The 20136-nt window shown below is 44.0% G+C and overlaps 1 protein-coding gene across 10 annotated transcripts in view; it reads right to left on the bottom strand.

Annotated features, from left to right (window-relative positions):
* Nucleotides 1–3990: 3990 nt before the first annotated feature.
* The window catches only part of robo2 (roundabout, axon guidance receptor, homolog 2 (Drosophila)), a 192503-nt gene continuing 176357 nt past the window's right edge, over nucleotides 3991–20136 (bottom strand). For 5 of the 10 annotated variants that reach the window (XM_044032968.1, XM_044032971.1, XM_044032969.1 and 2 more), the window contains 8 exons: nucleotides 19071–19230; nucleotides 17039–17302; nucleotides 13991–14205; nucleotides 7988–8170; nucleotides 6990–7148; nucleotides 6216–6461; nucleotides 4618–4806; nucleotides 3991–4067 (listed from right to left, as the gene is read on the bottom strand). In XM_044032968.1, coding sequence (XP_043888903.1) covers nucleotides 4063–4067; nucleotides 4618–4806; nucleotides 6216–6461; nucleotides 6990–7148; nucleotides 7988–8170; nucleotides 13991–14205; nucleotides 17039–17302; nucleotides 19071–19230 — 1421 coding nt within the window. In that variant the 3' untranslated portion in view covers nucleotides 3991–4062. The remainder of the gene's footprint in view (nucleotides 4068–4617; nucleotides 4807–6215; nucleotides 6462–6989; nucleotides 7149–7987; nucleotides 8171–13990; nucleotides 14206–17038; nucleotides 17303–19070; nucleotides 19231–20136) is intronic. The other 5 variants (XM_044032976.1, XM_044032974.1, XM_044032975.1 and 2 more) reach the window with 1 other exon arrangement.

Below are 20136 nucleotides of genomic sequence, written 5' to 3' on the forward strand. Positions count from 1 at the left end.
ATACTGAGAAAATGAACAGAAGAGAGGGAAAGACAAAAGTACTTTCATCCTTCCATAAAAGACGTTTTCGGAGAGCGGGTTTCTTTCGCTCGTGTGTGTCAGAAAGGTTTTTTTTTTTCTTTTATCGTTATAGCGTTGACATGAGAGGAGCAGTGTCAGTGAACATGCAGGACGATGAGTGACCCAAGACGACCTTCTGACCCTCGGCACTAGCCCGTCGCCTCCTTTATGGCCTCGCCGCTCGGCTCTGACTTGACAAACTTTATACGGAACGGATCGTTAAAAAAAATAACAAACTAAAACAAAAACAAAAACATTTTCATATCTCACAAATCTTTATGCATATTTCACAATATACCTTTATTATCATTTTTTAATAAATACAAAACGGACACCGTGATTTTTCAAAAAAGAAAAGAAAAGAAAGAAAAAACAATGAGTATTAAAGAGACACTAAAACGCTTTAGACATTAGAAATATCAATCTTAATTTGGTATGTTCTTTTTCTGACATCTTGTCTTTAAGGTGGATGAACCAGCACGAGTTTAAAATCCACAGCAGAAAAAAGAAAACAGAAAAGAAGTGAGCGCATGACAGAACCAGACAGGAGAGGGACATCTTTGTCAATTAAAAATGGAATGGCATCATCATTGAGTGGAGATGTATATGGATATATATATATATACACCTATACATAAACACCACCAGAATTGATAAAATAACCTGAGATACTCTTTGCACCTCATTTCCAGAACACTGGCCACTGGGTGGACGATAGAAAATGACGATGGCGTGACAACAACAGTACAACAGCATCCGGCGGCCTTTTAGTTTTCCACCCCGACCAACCCTTATTATTTATAGATTCTTTTTAACATTTTCTTTTTTTAAATCGACATTAGCAGTACAAAAAAAGACCAAATAAAAAAAACAAACAGTCATTGAACCACAAAAAATCCTGAACGGTTGTATTAAAAACATCAGCGTCTTGTCATCAGAGTCCATAAAAGGCGTACAAAGAATCGCGGTTTCCTTTCAAAACGCCGTCTGAAGAGATGACGTCTTTTAGCGTCGGAGGCTGAGGGGGATCAGAGTGGCTGATGACGGACCGCGTGTGTGTTTGTGAAGGCGAGGCGACCGCTTTTCTTGCTCCACACTGAAGACGAACGACCTTGCTCCTGTTCATCCACCAGACTTTTCTTCAATAACCTCCTCAACATTGACCGTAAACACGCGCTTTCCTCTCAAAGTTACATACACAGGACGGTGCTCATCATCATCAGAGGGGCTTTGTTACTCAGGCTACGTTCACATTACCAGCGTCAGTGTTCAAATCTGATCCAAAGATCGGATTTCATGGTTCAAATTCAGAACTACAAGGAGAGAAAAAGTCCCGTTCGTGAGATCATTAGTTTGATGGTGTTTTCCAGTCGTGACGTAAAGAACAGAGGAGTTCAGATAAAGATTGAAAGAGTACTTTACTGTATGTACGACTAAATAAAGGCCTTCGCTCACCGGATTATCCAATCTATCCATGTGTCGTCGCGTGTTTTCGTTTCCGACAAATTCACAGCTAACCAATCAGAACGACTTCCAGAAATGTAACGTGGTGGAGGATCGCTGGATTGTGTTCGATTCACAAATCCCCGCTCTTAAAGAAACTATGAAACAATTACAAGATGTTTATGTGTGCGTGTGGAGTTAGCATTCTGAATTATTCGCACATTCGTCCCGCATATTTGCCTACACGTACAGTGTTGCAAAAAAATGTGACCAGATACGGTTTGCTACTAAAATCTTATGTCGGAATCCTACGTGAGGTTGTTCCGACTTTTAGAGTTGGGAAATCGACCTGACGAGTCTTAACAGTTGAAACTTTCGACGAGAATCTTCCGATTACACTTTGAGCGCACCGTAAATCTTGGTGCTAGTGGCAGCTAGCAGTGGTTAGCAAGCCGTGTCCGTCATGGCTAACTACGTAGCAAGAGTTGCTAATGTTGCTTTGTGTGTGTCTGCCATCGTTGGGTACACATCGTCTCATAAAATATATCGGTAATGAGGGGGAGAGCGTTTCTGTCCGAGTTCGTAGTGTTTGAGCTAAACGGAATTTGATTAGCTAGCACTAATGGAAAATAATCTGTCGCTTGGCTAGAAGAGTTAAAACTAGCGTGTAGCCATTTGCATACTGTAATATTTCTTAAAATGAGGTAAAAACTAGACAAGATGTGGCCAAAATTTAAGAAAAGTACTCGTGACGGCAAAGAAATTGTGTCATGTAAGAAATGTTTACTGCACACCATCGTTTTAGCTTGTTACTGGTGATTAAAGCTTAACTTTAGCTGTAAAATTTTATTAAGATAAAGTTAGATATTTATTCTTAAGATCAAATTAATTTTCTAGTGGAAAAACTTGCTTTTTAGGCAAAAAACGAGACGATTTTCGACTATAAATTTTTGAAAATCCGTTTTTGCAGTGTACATACACTGTATAGTATATATAGCACAAACTACATACACATGAGATTTTTCAGCCTGATGATGTGAACGTAGCCGCGGCAAATCTAACTGCACATCTTCTCTCGGCTGCACTGAACAGGTCCATGTGTGTGTGTGTGTGTGTTGTTCTTCTTAAATGACCGCGTACAGTGTAATATAGCAAACATAAAACAGTAAGTGCTCTAAAACGCAAACCATATTAAAAATGGATGGGGCGATAAATGGACGAATTAAAAAACAACCAACAAAACAAAACAACATAAAAGATGTAAACAAACGATATCGCTCCACTGATATTTTATGAAGGGTTTTTGAAGTATAATTGCTCCTGATAACAATAAATACTCCCATTTGCCTGTTACTGTTGATGTTTGTTTACCTGTTCCGGCCTCAAGAGGAACCATAAATCCGTCAGATTCCGCCCTACGCCCTCTTTACAGTCTGCGTTTCTTTAATCGAGGAGCGTAAACTTAGCGCGGCCGCATTTATTTAGGCAGTAAATTGCAAAAAAAACAAAAACGCTTTGAGACGTTTGAATTAAAACACACATACAAGGAAAATGCTCGTGGTAACAAAGGATTATTGTAAAGCAGCGAATCAGGAATTAAAACACAGTATTTTTCTTGCTGCCGCTCGTCAGAAACCTCAACGGCGTCGCGCGTTCGCCTCCGCGTGCGTCTCAAACTAAGGGAGTTTGCTGCTGTCTGTCGACAACAGCGATGACGACGACGACTAACTCTTTTAATATCTCTCTGTACATTAGTATAATAATTTTCTTCTCTTTACAGTACAGAAAACTCCTCTTCACATATTCTTCCGGTTCTTCATGTCAGCAGGAGCTATGTTTTTTGTGCTTATCACCAAAAGTTGCAGTGCAAAACCAATAATAATAATTAATAATAATAATAACAATAATGATAATAATTAATGGTAACTATTAACAAACAATGGATTATAAAACAATTATTATTATTATTTTTTTAATGGCACGACCGCCACTCAAATTCACATATAATACAAATAACCAGGTAAAACCGACTGTTTCTGTGTGGGCGGAGTTAAAAAGCTCAAACTGAATTCAGCTTGCATAGCAATGCAACGACAAGTTGGAGATTATATTTACAGGAAACACAAAAATTAACCCCCCCCACCCCCCCCCAAAAGGGCAGTTACCAGAGAGTGTGTTCTCGTAGATGTTTTAGGTCTTTTTTTTTTTTCCACTTGGAATTTTTCTAACAAAAAGGAAATGAAAAGTAAAGCAGGGAGGTGGGAAAATATTTTCTCCAGGACAAAAACAGAGTGAGATGTACAGTATGTCTGTGTCTATACATCACATTTACAGTTCCGTGACACTGGGTTGTTGTTTTTTTTTGTTGTTGTTTTTTTTTCTTCTTCTCGGTCGGTGGCGTCCTCTCGCCGCTCTCCTTCCTCCTCCTCTGAGAGAGAGAGAGAGAGAGACACACGGACAGGACAAAGAGTTCACTGCTGTCCCCGAACAATGAGGCCGTCGTCCTCCTGTGGACGAGACTGGACGAGGTTTTCTGTCCGGGTTCGCGTCACAGGCAGATCACGCTGTGAGGAAAACACACACAAGAGAGGAATGACCGTCAGCACTCGTCTGAAGGTTTCCAGGGACCTTTCAACGAATTTCCCTTGGAATAAAATAATAATAAAAGTCCAGAAAATGTCCGAAAATGATCAAAATGATGTCTTGTTTTGTCCATTATGTCTTGTTTTGATGTGATAGTTCGGGAAACACTGACATTTAAGACACTTTAAGACACAAAATGTTGCTCTTGATGGCTGTGCAGGCAGTGTGTGAATAGGTCAGAGACAAATATCTACAGTACGTATACGTACGTGGTTCCCAAAGACTGGGTCGGGACCCACAGATGTGTCATGGTTGATATTTTTTGAGTCCCACACTTAAGTCATTTCCCAACGTTTTAGTAAAGAATTATGTGTATATTTGTTTTTTTTAACATGCATATAAATGAGGTTTACATTCACATTACATTCAAGTATGTTAGTTTGGGAAAAACTATCATGTCAAAGTGCTCTGAGTGGTGATCAAGACTGCAAAAACTCTATAACCCGGTGTTTAAAGCTTGTTCATACTCACATAACTCCCCGGAGTATGGCCCACTGGTCCCCAGGAAGTCAGCGTGCTCGACTACGGTCCACTGCTGCGGCTGTCGCGGACCCTCGCCCTTCCGTGGCCCCGTCGAGCCTTTGGAGGAGGCTGTGCCAGAGGAGCTGTGACCACCAGGGGAGGGGAACGAAGGCTTACTGTATGGCAGGCACCCCTCCTCTAAAGAAACACACACACACACACGCACGTGTGACTTTTATTGTCGCGGTGGAAACATCTGATGCTTTAGACACAAAGAGCAGTTTGGAAGCCGCTCTCTTCCCTGACATCTGCAGAGTGGCAGTGCCAGGACGTCACAGACAAGACTCTCAGCCTCGCACATGGCCGTGCAGCTACCAGCCTTATTAGGGGGTAAATACAAGACGAGGAGGGGGGTGGCTGCTGTGGCGCCTCCTGTTGCAGGGCAACATAACACTGACCCTCGGCAAACTCTGGCATGGCATGGACTCTCATCAAACTGCTCCCCACTGCTCTGCTAATGACTTTAATAGAGCCTGACCCGACCTCTGCTATGAATCCACAGTGAATCAGTCAACAGTCTGACACATGAGGGAATTCACCTACGGGGTTCTCTTATTGTGGAGACGGAGACGGCGGCACCTGTCTTTGTCTCGCAGTCTCCGAGATGAAGTGTGGGAGAGAGTCGCAACTCACAGCGTGGTTATCTTTAATACACACACGCGTGTGCGTATTCACATGCGAATGCGACCGCACACAGATGGGGCGGAGAGTAGCTGCTGTTTGTGTGAAAAATGGAAGCCGAAGCGATTAGAGTGCATTTCAGTGGCTGGGGGCTCCTGCCGTACTTGGAGCGGAGCAGACCAACATTGGCAACAGTTACAGGGGCATTATGGGAGGCTGAGTGAGGACTGTGTGTGTGTGGGGGTGGGGGATCAGGCTCATTCTGGAAACCAGTGCAAGTGGCAGACAGTGCAATCTGTTCATGGGAGCCTGGTTTCTGTGCAGCAGGGAAAACTAACTTCACTACGAGAGACCCCGCAAACAGCAAAGCTCATGTGTCCATGTTTTCTAGCTATGACGCAGTAATTAAGGAATAGTGTTGGAAAGGGACACAAAGCTGGTTTAGGTTGTCCACCATGTTTGTGTAATAAGGTAAAAACCTTATCTCTCGCTCCAATTTCCTTCACACCACGTGAATGTGAAGCACATGTGACCCGGTCTGGGTCCACACGGGTCACCAGAACTAAAACACCGCGCAGGTTGTTGTTGGGAGTGAGCCGGTGAGATATTTCACCTGAAGCAAGGTGAAGTTTGACAGGATCGGAGAGCGATAATCAGCAGCGCGGTCGACAGTGAACAGCTCACCGAACAGTGAACGCGGTCAGGTTTGAATTTCAACCCCGAAAATGTGACGTCTGGTGTTAGCCAGAGTTTTCATCCTCCACGACAACCAGATTAAAATTTCAAGCCGTTTAAAGGTCCAATATGTAACATTTAGAGGGATTAAATGGCAGAAATGGAGGAAATGATCCATAAGTCGAGATTGTACTGTATGATGTAAAAGCACCATTACATGCTAATATAAAAGCATGAAGGAGGGTTTTTACCTGTCCTGTGTCCTCTACGTCCGTCTTCAGCCCGGTCCATGGATCGGTGGTTTTCCAGAGTAGTGCGCGTCTGCCTGTCCATGGAGCTCTTCATGTCGTCCGGGCCGCACAGAGGTCCCGACATGGGCGGACGCTCCAGAGAAGTGGCCTTCCTTTCTGTAGCCGGTACCATGCTGCTAATGCTGCGGGCGCCCTGGATGCGGTTCTGGCCCTGACTGGGCGGAGGCTCAGGTGGAGGAGGTAGATCTGTGAAAAGTCAAACCCACCGTGAATAATAATACACAACTTTCCCCATAAATTCCCATGGTCTCATCAGGGCTAGACAAATCTCCATTTAATATTACATTAAATATTAATACGAGAGAAAGCCGAGAGCACAGACCTCTGCCAAGGACGTTCAGTGTCAATACACTCCTCTATCTCAAAAGGTTAACAATTGTTAGCGAGAGGGAAAAAAAAAATCCTGAATCCTGATCCATATCGGAACAAAAAATCTAATTAATTCTTTGCTGGGTCATAACCTACAACAGCAGAAAGTTTCAACCACATTTACCCCTTAGTTTTAAAGTTATGCTGCATAAGAAAAGAGACAAATGTGGCAAAAACCCCTTCCTTTTCTCCATTTTGGAAGAAAACAGAAAAACATCTACTTATTATATCAAAACATTTAAAACCATATCTAACATTTATTGGAATAATTCTCTCGATTTTTGGGCATAATTGTCCAGTGCTGATTGAAAATGTGTTGTTTTTTTCCTCCGCTCGTTGCCTCACCGTCTGCACCAGGGTCCCTCCGATGGGGTGCCGTGCCCTGGCTGCGGGGTTTGCGCGTGGGCCTCGCGGCTCTCTGGTGGCCCAGGCTGTGTGTGCCGACTGTGCTGCCATCTGTCGAGAACGGACTGCTGGGCCGGGGCCGGTGGGACAAGCCTTTACCTGCAGGTGGGAGAAATGCTTTATTAATAAAGACATCGAGGAGGAGGAGGAGGAGGAGGAGGAAGAGGAGGAGGACAATAGAACTTGAGGCTGTTGTGAGGGGGGAAAAAAGATAGAGGTTATCAATCAAGATCCCAATAAGACCTACTGGAAAACAAAGGTAAAGGTTGTCATTCGAAGAGAAAGCGCTCAGGTAGACTTAGATTTAAAAGGAAGTTAAACATCCAGTTGTTGATTTTTCATCGTCAATTGTTGACTATTTACTAATAATCAACATGTATTCAGTATCATGTCAACAGATAATCACGGCTGTTCACTGTAATCAGATCCTGACACACATTTACAAGTGAAAAAAGCAACTAATTGTCCGTTAATGGATGATTTTACATACTTGTGCTCATAAGACGCTGAGAAGTAGTGAAATGGTGCAAACATATCTATTTACAGTCAACATACTTTCAACCACTGGCAGTTAGTTAATTATCTGTCACTTATCGGGTAAATAAAAGTGTCAGCTGATTACCTGCTGACATGATACTGAATCCCTGCTGATTACTAACAGAGTCAACAACGGAGCATCACAATAAAGTGTTACCAGAGTCAGAGATGGAGAGTTAATGGTGAGATTCCCACAGTCAAGCCATAAACAACAGGCACCATGCACAACGCGGGCAAAGAGGAGGAAAATCAACATTCTGAGGGGGAAACACCGGCCAGCGGATGAGAGGAGGCGAACAATTAGAGCAGAAAGGAACAAATCGTCTGCCGCTGGTTGAAAGTTCCAGTCGAGCAGTGGGAGTGTGCTCCCCGCACACGCACACACACACACACACACCGACCTCTCTTGGTGAGGCTGGTGCCCTCCAGGCGGTAGCCTGCTTTGTCTGCAGCGGCCACCAGGGCCTGGGCAAAGCTGCAGTGGGTAAAGATGGAGCCGTCGGACGAGCTGCCCAAACTGGACCTATGGCTGGAGAAATAACGGTCGTCCTCCGAGGCCGAGCCCCACCCATTCACCATGGACCCTGTGGAACACCGCAGGTGTCAGGGCTGTGCGTACTCTCGTCTGTGTTGTCGTGGATTGCATATTTTGTTTCGTTTCTTTCAAACCACACGAAGCTCATACTTTCCAGCTCTGTGGCCTCGACCTTTGTGGACATATAATCTGCCATAGTGAACACCTGTGATGGGATTCTAAATTTGGCTGGATGAAAAAACCATGAGGTAATAATAATCTCAACACCTGAATTATTTGTGTTTGCCGAGAGGCATTCCTGTTCACGCAGACCGTTCTGTTTCTGTTCTGGCCTGCCCTTCTTTATCTATACAAACACATGCAGATCTGAACATATCCACACACACACACACACACACACACACACTCCTCTTCTCCTAAACAACAATGAGAGCACCTGTGTGGGGCTGCAGAACTGCCTCAGGTGACAGATGAAGCATCTCACAAAACAGTACATTGAATCAAACACCTGGCGGTTTAAACACATAGTGTTTTAAATTCATGTTTTTTAAAAAATGCACAGCCATTGCTGTTAGAGGTGCCACAGTTTGGCAGCTTCTTCTTCTTTGTTTACACAGCCGGCACAGACACGGAGGAGTTTCATTCAGAGCCTCTTTAGTTGGTTCACATCACAGATAGTATGCAAAAAAAATGCACGTAGATGCTTTGAAATGCCACCTGCAACTAGGGACCTATTAAACCAGTGGTTCCCAAACACTGGGTTGGGACCTACAGATGGGTCACGGGTGTTTATTTTGTGTCCCCAAATAAATGTTATTCAGATTGATGTGCATATGTTTAAATTAACACTACATTTTTGTGAACGTGAATACAGATGTCAGAGACGTGACACGATTTGGGTCACGATAGTTTGGAAAACACTGTGTTAAACGGCACCAGCACATATTTTGTGACATTTTACTCTAAATGGGAACACGATTTAAACTGGAAATCACGTTCCGCTAAAGAGATCATTGATTCCTCGGGTAAATGTTGATTGACGCAATAAATTAACGTCTTTCACATATTTCCTTATGAAATCAAGAGAGTCACCCCCTTGTGGCTAACTTATAATTACATCCTTCTAAATATTAAGTAAGACTATGCTAGTTTTACTAACAACATGTGGTTAAAATGGGGCTACATGCAACTCTTTGACCGTTACCATTCAGAAATGGTACGATAACCCAAATTTTAAATATTGGACAGCATTTGGCTTCTCCTCCACAGATTTGAGGCTCAAGTGTGTCGTCATTAATGCATACAAGGAGAAGGTTAGTAAACGTCTCTCGCTGAAGCTCCATTGTTCACCTGTGCAAGAGAAATGTATCTACATCTGTCTCACTGCGTCCACATTAAGCATCTTCACTGCAGAAACTCATTGTGTGGTCGAGCCGTTTCTGAGAGGGGTAGTGAGGCTTTTTAGTTGCAGTCACATTGCTGTGTTTTACTATTCTAGGAACCCAGATGTTGAAGAGCAACTAGTTGAGTTACCAACAGACAAAAACATCAAAACAGTTTGAAACTTAATCTTTAAGGTCGTTTTAAAACGTTTTCTAACGAAGCATAATCAAGTATTGGAATAAAATAAAAGCACACGCCGCACAAAATAAATCTGCACACTTTTGACTCGTATATCTAAAGTGCTACTGTAAGTAATTTGTTATGCTTTGATCATTATTATTTTTATTTTTTTTCTTGCACATAAAAAGCCAGGCCAGCACTTTGAATATAAAAACTCATCAGCCTGCCAATAAAAATATGGCACTTTAGCGAGCGAAAAACACAGAGAACAGTCGGCTAATGTGACAGCTTTCAGTGGGACTGCTTTGGCAGACTGTGCCGGAGTGGCATGAACCCAAGTGCTCCGCTCACACACAAACACACACACACACACACACACACACACACACACACACACACACACACACACACACACACACACACACACATGCGGAAAACAAGAGGGATGTGACTGAACAGGCTGGATTTCACAGAGGAGTGGGAAGGTGTGAGAGGGGACAAAAAAGTAAGCAGCAGGATTGATTAAAAAGGTCAGCGTGATGTTAAAATGGTGGCACAATCCAGGAGTTTAAAGAGTCATGAATGAAACAGTGCACAGTTCTCAGATGGAGGGTTTTCCCCAGCTCCCCCATCTGTGAATCTCTTCATCGTTAACCACACGTCTCGGAGAGGTGCAAGTCCCTGGAATTGCACGACTTTCACTAAAAAATACTCTCGGATTAATGGGAAACTTCTATAAAAAACGTATACACGTGTGTAAAACGGGGGTAAAAAAAAAAAAAAAACCTTACACAATCCATTTTTCAACCATGTCTGGCTACCTTGAGCCCTGGCAATTTACTTTGAAATTCTTCTCTGAGAGAGCAAGAGATAGACAGCAATTCCACTGGGTCCAATCCTCCCACAAAGAATAGAGCAGATAATGAAGTAGAGGCAGCGCGAGCCAAAGCACCGGAGCTTCCAACTCGTCCGACGGAGCGAAGGAACACTGCCTCAGCAAATCACATCACAGAAAGACTTTTCTCTGTTGCACTAACTGCCACTTTCGACTGGCTGCCGCACCTCTGGAGTGCTTCTATTCTCCAAACGAGACTCCGGTCAAACCCCCGATCATGCGACTAGAATCTGATGAAAAATTCAAATATGAGAACCAGTCTGTCATTTTATAACGTCTCGAAACCGAATCAATGGGGCAAACCGTGTTCTCTAAAAACCACAGGCTGGTTCCTTCCCCTGCTCCACGCACTGACAGAGCAGAGCCAGTAAACGGCCGAGACGCTCGGGAGGGGCAGTAAAATCCAGTCCAGGTCCCTCCTGCCACTAAAAGTGATTTATACTGACGGAAACCCTAATCTGCATGTCATTAAGTAGCAAAAATCATTCCTCCTGATGAGCAGGCGTCTCTACCTGCCGCCGGGAGACGTGACCTCGCTCCTCACAAACCTGGCACGGTTTTTACGAGAGCGTAATCGCCCAGAACAGCTCAGCTTTCAGCTCTGTCGCCGTCTGACTGCTGCCACACCTCAGCTTTATAAGACCCGTACTATCTACACCCAGAGCCAATACCTATGTGATGTAGAGGTAAAAAAAAAGCACAAAAGGAAGATTTTTGCCAATTTCTAATAATCTCAATTGACAGATTGGCCTTTATTGAAGGTCTAATATGTATAATTTAGATAAAACAGTTTTCATTTGGCAGTTTTTGAGGATAAAGTACTTACATTTCTATGAAAGCACTTGATTTATATCAGGAGCAGGTTTGGGACTACTGTATTATTTATTATTAATGTAATATTATGCATTTCTGTTCTCAGATAATTGATAAAAGTGACAAATTTGACAAAGCTATGACCTGTTATATGTCAATAACATAAAGCTAACACGTTATTTTTTATCTACAATATGCAAGAAAACATAAGTGCACTGCTCTGAAGCCACAGCATGCAGATTGGATCAAATGTGGAGATGGGGATATCATATATCAAGCCCTCAGTTGTCCTAATTCCTAAACTTTCACATCAGCCACAGAGAGGAATCCATATCAGTCGACCTCCACCTCTATGTTCACTCCATCTCTGACTCCACCACCGCAACGTCAACATTTACATTTATCTGCAGCAAGCATGTGCCGTGTTATTTCGGAGCGTAGAATAATACAGTCGCCTGTGGTGTGGAGACAATCTGCTGATGAAAAATTGCCCCCGGGGATCAGACTTTCTTCTTTTTTTTTCCCCCTTCTCTCTGCGGAATCAGTGAAAATGTTTGATTTACTGGCTTTTGGTGTAACATTATGAAAACAGACCCATTTCCATAATATTAAAACAATGACAAATCTATCACGCGGGGCTCGACAGGAATCTCACACCCCGCCCTCAAAATGGTGGCCGCAATAAATCTCCTCCGTTTCCCCCTCTCCTCCTCCCCTCCTCCTCCTCCTGCTCACCCTGGAGCCGGGACCATGTCTCTGTTGTCAAACGGTTGTGGGCGGGGGTGGGGGGGGAGGAAGTGTGAGGCAGACTTTCACAGAGATAAGAAGAAATAGTGCTGTCTTCAGAGTAATACAGTGGAGGAGAGATGCCGCAGATTAGAGCCCAGTAGCTGCTTTATATTCCTCTAAATACATCAGCTGGAAAATGTGTCAGCGCCACCAAAACCACTGTTCCATCATCTCGCCGAAAACTCGTCTTTAGGGCTAAAACCCACAAGGTAGAGCTACACATGATGCTGTCAGCGCTCGTAGTCTACACTCCCTCAGTTTTTTTTTTTTAGTATTAATAGATTTTACTTACTGAAAACAGGCTCTGACACGGGAGCGTTTGTGCGTATACAGCAGCAGCAGCAGCAGTAGCACAAAGGTGGGCGGGAACAAGAAGTGTTTTTCCCGTAGAATTTACTCCTGAAACTTTTGTGCCGTTTTAAAAACGCATCACTTCCTGTGAGCAGTGTGCAAGCTGCTTTTCCACTGACTCAGCTCTACTCGACTCCATTTGGCATCAGTTAGCATTACTTGGTAGTTCCTCCTCAACGTGGGCGGGGTCGTCACATCACCGCTGCACGAAACTGCTGTGGTGTCGTTTAATACGCGACACAAACTCACAAACTAGTGACTTGGTGTAAATGAATCATTAGAATCAGTTCATTAAAAAGATTTGTCGGCGGTGATTCGGCTCACGGTCGCCCGCTAAATACACCAGACTCCGCTGTTAAATATTGAGATTTTAAACATTTCCTTTGCTAAATGTTGGAGATTAACGCACGTTTTAAGGATTTTGAAGTCTTTTTTAACTGATCTACAGTTACAGGCATTGTTCGCTTTGATTTCTTGTGTCGGACGTCGCGCTCATGACTCTTCCAGCGACGACACTCTCTGACCAATCAGTGGCCGGCAGTCTGTTGACGTCACATTTTAGTGTCAGCTCAGACCTCGCCAGAGCAGGTACCAGAAAAAGCACCAGGTACCAGGTACTGTCCCTAATGGAAAAGCAAACCGAGTCGAGCCGAGTAGTGCTCGAACTGTGTAATGGAAAAGCGTTACACTAGACCCATTTTTGTACAAGAAATATAATAAATAAAACCAAAAAGCCACACGTTATTTAAGATTAACAACCCTCTAGTGTCAGTTTCCTGTTTACAGGTGGATACTGAGGGTCAGTACGTGAACAACAGTCCAGAACTCGGCTCTGCTGCTGCTGCTGCTGCTGCTGCTGCAATGTCACGCCCTTCATACGTCCCCCCCTGACAGACGGCTGTAAAAGTTTTCAGTGAGTTGTAAAAATGTAAATGGCGCCGGGAGGAAGGAATGGAAAACGGCGTACGTGAAATTCATTTCAAATCTCCTGATGCAGGCGCCACGAGGTGGTGGGTGGTGCTGGCTCTGGTGCTTTGTGTGCCCGCTGAATCACAGTCGCTCTCCCCCGCTCGCCTCACGCCTCTCCCTTTCTCTCGCCTCTTAATTTCCCGCTCTCCATGATGTTTAAAATTCATGGACTTTCCTTATCGCGCTCTCTCTCTTTTTTTTTCTTGGACCGATCATTTTAATGCCCCAGAGACTTCAAAAAGTGTCGGAAAACATTTGAATGAGAGACACTCGGCAAGCATTTGAGCCCGAAGATGAACACATGGACTAATGAAGAATACGTTCATAAACAACAATTCTAACAATTACACAGGGAAATTAATATATCTGACACACTTTTAGTGATTAGAAGTCGTTTTTCTGCATTGGATTAAAACATGACTTAATACGTAATAATAACATTTATGTGATAATATTGAAAAAACACGTGCTTTAATCAAACCCTCCTACCTGTTAGAGAGCTGTCCAGGTTGTCCATGCTCGACCCCGGTGTGTGCTCGATGCCGCGGGGATGCCTGGCTCCGTAGCCTTCATCCTCCTCCTCCTCCTCCTCCTCCTCCTCATCATCAGGCAGGTCAGTCTCCTGGTCAGAAACCATTGTGCTCGACACGTAGCCCACAGGAGGAGCTGGAGCCTGTGGAGGAAGAGATCCTCCTTGCATGTGCCTGACGGAGAGAGAGAGAAAAGGAGAGTGTGTTATTGTGGATGTAAAGTGTTTACATCAAGGAAAATGCAGGGAGCCATGTGAGTTATACTGTTTACATATTGCAATTTTTACAGTGTATCCCCTTCTTTAATATACTGCACTTTACATAGGCTGCATAACCTCCACACGTTACAAACCTAAGTAAATCATGCAGTTTTGCTGTTTTACAAAAGTATTTATATGTGTATAACTTTCTATCAAACAACTATGAGTTAAAAAAATCGATATAATAATCTCTGAAATCTTTTTTTTGTATGAGCAGTGTCCTCCCGTCGCCATTTTACATCTCGCCATATTCTACAAATGAATAATCTACATATTCTACAAATCGTGCAATCTTCATGAGTGGACCAATCTGAAATGTATCATTAATTTATGTTTTGCACTGACTTGACGATCCAAAATAAGGAACAAGGAGTGTTCCGTAACCTGCTCAATAAGGAACACGGAATACGGAACAAATCCAGATTTTACGGAACGTTGACAACCCTATTAAAGGCTACATTTATATTTGTAGGTTGCATTTACATAGAATTGAGAGTGACGTTACCCCCAGAGTGACGTCACTGAAGTCGGAAAGAAACGTAGACCCAAACGTATCTCGAGCTAGCCGTGAGCTACTGTTAGCGTTACCGGTTGACAGCGTAGCGCAAAACCACTGATTTAATGTGAAACAAGACAGAAGTGTGGTCCAGAACGCGGTGGTGCGTCTTCAATCAGCCTAAAAGGACACCCATCTGTTCATTGAGCTCCACTGGCTACCCTTACCCGCCTGCATCAAACTCGAATCACTGATGCTAGCCTACATACAAAGTGCCCCCTGGGTCTGCTCCCACTAACTTAAATGCTCTCCTAAAGGCTTGTGTTACCCCTCGACTACTCCGTTTTTGGGGCAGCCTGTGGCCAAGTGGAAAGGGAACTTGACTTGTAACCGGAAGGTCGCCAGTTCAAATCCCCACCCGTTGGGTACCCCTGAGCAAGGTACCCAACTCCCAATGCTCCCCGGGCGCTACTCAGTGTGGCAGCCCACTGCTCCTAATTCTAGGAAGGGGATTAATAAACTTTAACTTTAACTTTATCAAAGGATTGTCGGCTGACGGTGCCAACGCCCCAAAACAAGAAAATCCAGACCCCTACCGAGCGCTACCAGAACGTAGGCGTGTCCCTGTATCTTCAAGAAGCTCCTGAAGACCCAGCTCTTCCAAGAGCATCTTCTGTCCTAGCACTTGCCCCTGCACCATCTCCTTCTGCACTATCAACCTCTATCAGTCCACTAATCTAGTGGATTTCTTGCCCAGACTTCATCTATGTAGCTTTATTCCTCTTTTGTAAGTCTAGTATAAAGATTGTTTTCAGTAGTTTGTTCTAGGTTATTCTGATTATACGAGTTGGAAATCGGACTTCAGCGGGCGTTCCAGTTGAAAGTTCTGACTGGGAACTCGGAAAATCCAACCTCTGACTACAACTGGCTGGAAATCCAGCTGAGACTTTCGAGACATCTCTCATTGTGCCTACAGTGATAGTCACACGCTAACACGACGACCTGCTAATTGTCGCAGTAGCTGGCACAAAGGCGGCCCTGTCGACACACGGCACTTACCTCGGCGGCGGCGGCGCTCCGCTGACAGCCACGTTTGTTTGAGGATTGCTGCGTCTTTGACGCGGTTTCTGCAGTGGGAATTGCTTGTAATTACTGGCCCTGTGCTGTTGTCAGAGATGCTCTCTAACCAACATAGTCATTACTGGGTAACATGACATCTCCTTCCTGACACCCCCCACCTCCTCCACCACCACCACCACCCACTTCACCACTATGAATGAATGAATGCCAGTCTCTCATTCTGCCTGCGTTTGCTGACACAATGAAGCATGGCCTTCATCTGACTTGCATGAGCAGAACAACGGCGGAATGTGCCGCATAGGTGTGGGAGGAGAAAACAACAGGGGGAGGGAAAAAAAAAAAAAGAGCACGGGTTTAAAACACAGCGGCTACCTAAGTGGCAGCGTGGGCCCATTAAAATGGAACGATAAATGGTTTTATCTACCACGGCCCGCGCTACGAGACCCAAATAAATCCGCGGCGGCGATGAACGCGGGAGTGAGCGCACTTTGAGATGACAACCTCACATGTATTAATAAACACAGCAGTATGGCTTTCAACACGGGGCTCCATCAATACTGCGATGTCCTCATTTAAGAATGGCACACAACAAACACAGACTATAGTTTGAGAACAGCGCTTGCCTCATTTCAAGCCTTGTTTACACTCGTCTGGATAAAAAGGAAGTCGATCATGTCCTCCTACACATATACATTGGACTTGGAAGAAAACCGCTTTATTTTTAACACATTTTCACACCTCACACAACTAATAAGTGACATTAAAGTAGTAAAATAGATGTGTGGCTCACACCGAATGTGACTTCTTCTTTGATTGACAAACCTACTCTTTCCTCAGAAACATGCACATACTGTAGCTACAACTACAACTTTTGCTGTGTGGAGATGATGTCACTTCCTGCTTCAGACACACTGCGGCAAACATAAACCTAAGATTGAAAAGAGCAGGGCTGTGTTTACGTCTGGACGGAACAAAACCTTTGATGAAACCACTGAGACCTTTGGAAACGATGACTCAGTGCCGATTGGTTCTTATCAGCCACGGCTCGCTCAACTGGGAATCAAGAGCTCTGCTAACACTGACCTTTAGTTTCTGTTTCACCTCAACATCAAAAGAAAGGAAGAAACTAACTTCTCGTTTACACACAGCGGCCACGCCTTTCAGTCTTTACCATGTCTGCTTTGCCATGTCCAGTTGGTACACCCTCGTCAGCTCGTCCAAATGTGCCTGGAGCATCGGCTGCATCTCGTCCCGAGGGGAAGGGGTGAGGGTGGCGGTGGACTGCTGCCCGAAGGACACGGCGGCGGGGGAGGACGCAACTCCTCGGATGGGCGGCGTGGGAACCCTCTCCTCCTCTTCCTCCAGCTCGTCCTCCATGCCCTGGTGGAGGTAGGTCTGCACCGGCATGGCAGGGCCCCAACCATCGCTCTCATACCTGAGGGAGGTTTAATGTGCGGTTATTGACAAACTATGAATTCAAGTAAATTCAGACTCATGCTCACATTAGTTTAAATGAATCTTGTCAACCATTTTCTTATTTCAGTGTACATTTATTAACGTTCAAATGTCTACAAATGTACAAAATCTGCGTATATCGAAAGTTCCAGTGTGCAAGAATCAGTGACATCTACTGGTGTGACTGCAGATGGCGCCAAAAACTCGCTCCACCCTCTCCTCTCCTGTTTCTCCTCTTTCACTTTCTCTGCTGCTGCTTCCTCCTCCTCCTTCTTCTTCTCTCTTCATGAATTTACGCGTCAGCTTCATGAACCAACGAAGAAGAAGGAGGTTGAGACGGCAAAGAAAGTGGAAGAGAATTGAGAACGAGTGAGCTTAACAAGCTTCCACTTCAAAGCGCGACACTCCCGCTGTGTGTTCCAGCTCTGCAGCACACGCTTCCGTTTAAAGTGACTTTAAAAAGAAATATGAAATATGACTTAGGGCTTGGAAGAAAGATGTACACGTGGAAACAGCCAAACCCACCAAAAAATCATTTTTATCATTGTAATAAAGTGATCCAGGAATAAAAAAAACCTCTTTGATTTATCAGCTAATTAATAGAAGAAAAAGGACACAAACATGGCAGCATTAAGGTGACTTATATTGCCAATATTTAAGAATATAAATAGGTTATTGAAGGAAGTAAGTGCTGTCAGAGAGCAGGGATTCATTCCGTCGTATTAACAGAGCTCTGTGACCTTGTCCAACTTTTTTTCTTCTTCCTTTTTTTTGTAAAGAATTTGCGAGTGGAGCGACGGACGGAGGCAAATCGGGATTCGCTTCCCGTCGCTGTGCTTACACATGCCGAAATAATACCCGCCATAAAGAAAATGTTCATTAAAGAAATTTGTCAGCGCACACTCCACCGCACATAACTGTTTTAATCTGCCGCCATTAAGAGCGCCGTCAGATTTACAGCGCGCGGTGACTCTTCGTTTGCCACAGAGGCGGTTAAAGGAGAGAGGGAGAGGGGGAGAGAGAGGGGGGGAGAGAGAGAGCTGATGGACTGAAGACAGACACACATGCTCGCACTTAAATAAACCTCTGCCACACTGGACCTTCACTCCAGCTCGCATTAGTTGATGTAATAATGTAGTTAGTTTACATTAAATTTCAGTTCATGAAAGTTGTTCGTCTTCATACTTTACAGTTCCATGGTGTGATGAGCCAGGGAATCATTTTCACTCCTTATTTATATATTTTATTTTTATTTTCTTTAAGTTCTTGTCATGTGTCAACTTATCTTTCTTATTCAACAACTATAGCAACACAAATCCACAGTTCAAAGTTCCCTTGGCTCGTTTTTATGAACAAAAAGAAAAGAAAAAAATGTCTAATTTTGCGACTAATGCACAATTATTGCTACTTTATGTCATAACTAAAAAAGTGATATAAAATGAATCATAAATTTGACTCGACAAACAAAAAAACAAACATTTTAAAGCCTGAATATGTGACCTGTAAACACCACCCCCAGGATAATGTCCATATAAGGAGTTGGGTATTATTCCCACGGCAATTTACCATGGGTTAAAAGTTGAAATTGATCTTTAAAAATGTCTCCTTTATATTTATTTTCCCTCCATTTCCAAGTATCAAACATCCCCACACAGCTTGAGCATTTCTGCTAATATGTGAATGCTGTTTCTGTCCATTTAGACACACATAATCTGTTTAGTGTTAGAGTTCATTAGTGGGAGACGTACCCTCCTCCTTCATGGTGCTCGTTGGGATAATGGTCCATCTCTGTGCCAGGGAGAGGATGAACCGGGGGAGGAGGGAGGGGGACGTTGGCCCAGCTGGACCCGTTGGCTTTGGTGCTTTTGGATCCGGCCTTGGTCTTTTTCTTCTTTCCTCCCTTTCCACCTACAAGAGGAGACGAGCGCATTTGTGTTTGAGAGATACAGGCGCCCGAGAATCCGACTCAGATGCACAAACGATTGAGCCGTTTTCTGCAAACGTACCAAATATGTATTCGAGGGGAGAATTTAGTCCAAACATGTTACTCGCTTTCAAGAGACCTTTGGAAGTCGTACACAATTTCAAACACGGGGGCTTTTATGGGCTCGTGTCTGTCAGTGCTCGCATAGAGAGGGGGGGAAAAAAAGCTCAAGGTTTCCCTGATGAAAAGCATGCCTCCATTGATTGATTGGCTGAAAAGCCTGAAATCTCCATAGAAACAGGAGAGAACGGCAGTAAACTGAGGCTGAGGCAGACCTTTGTGCTCCACCCATTCCTCAGTGTCCTCTTTCACACCAGGCTTTGGCTTCCACAATGAAATATCTCACTTCACGGCATCATCATAATGAATGGCTTGTGTAGTGTTAGTGTGTCCCTAATGGAATTCACTGAGAGTCTATTACTACTTTCATTTCTTTTATTACACCCGAGCACCGCTAACCCCATCCATTTCCACTCATATCCCCTCCAACACCCGATTCTCCTCTGTCCCATCCATCTTTATAAATCTGCCAGCCAGGTCAATACTGCGTTTTATACGATTTGGTCACTGTAGAAGAAACTCTCGCTCTCTCTCTCTTTTTTACCCTCCTTTAAAACACATTTGGCTTCGAGCCATAATCTGTTTTTCAGTCGAGAATTATACAGAGAGTGTGCAGCGGGTTATTTTATTATGTTGTATGATTTTAATGCACAAGAGAGTTAAAGTAGAAAAGTTTCAGTTTCAGTTTTCAGAGCTGCGTTTGTGGACAGCGTGACGGTGTGCGATTGCTGTGGGTTCCACGTCGTACTCGTTCGTGTGCCACCAACTGG

The sequence above is a fragment of the Solea senegalensis genome, linkage group LG8 (genome assembly GCF_019176455.1).
Source record: "Solea senegalensis isolate Sse05_10M linkage group LG8, IFAPA_SoseM_1, whole genome shotgun sequence".
NCBI classification, from domain to species: domain Eukaryota; kingdom Metazoa; phylum Chordata; class Actinopteri; order Pleuronectiformes; family Soleidae; genus Solea; species Solea senegalensis.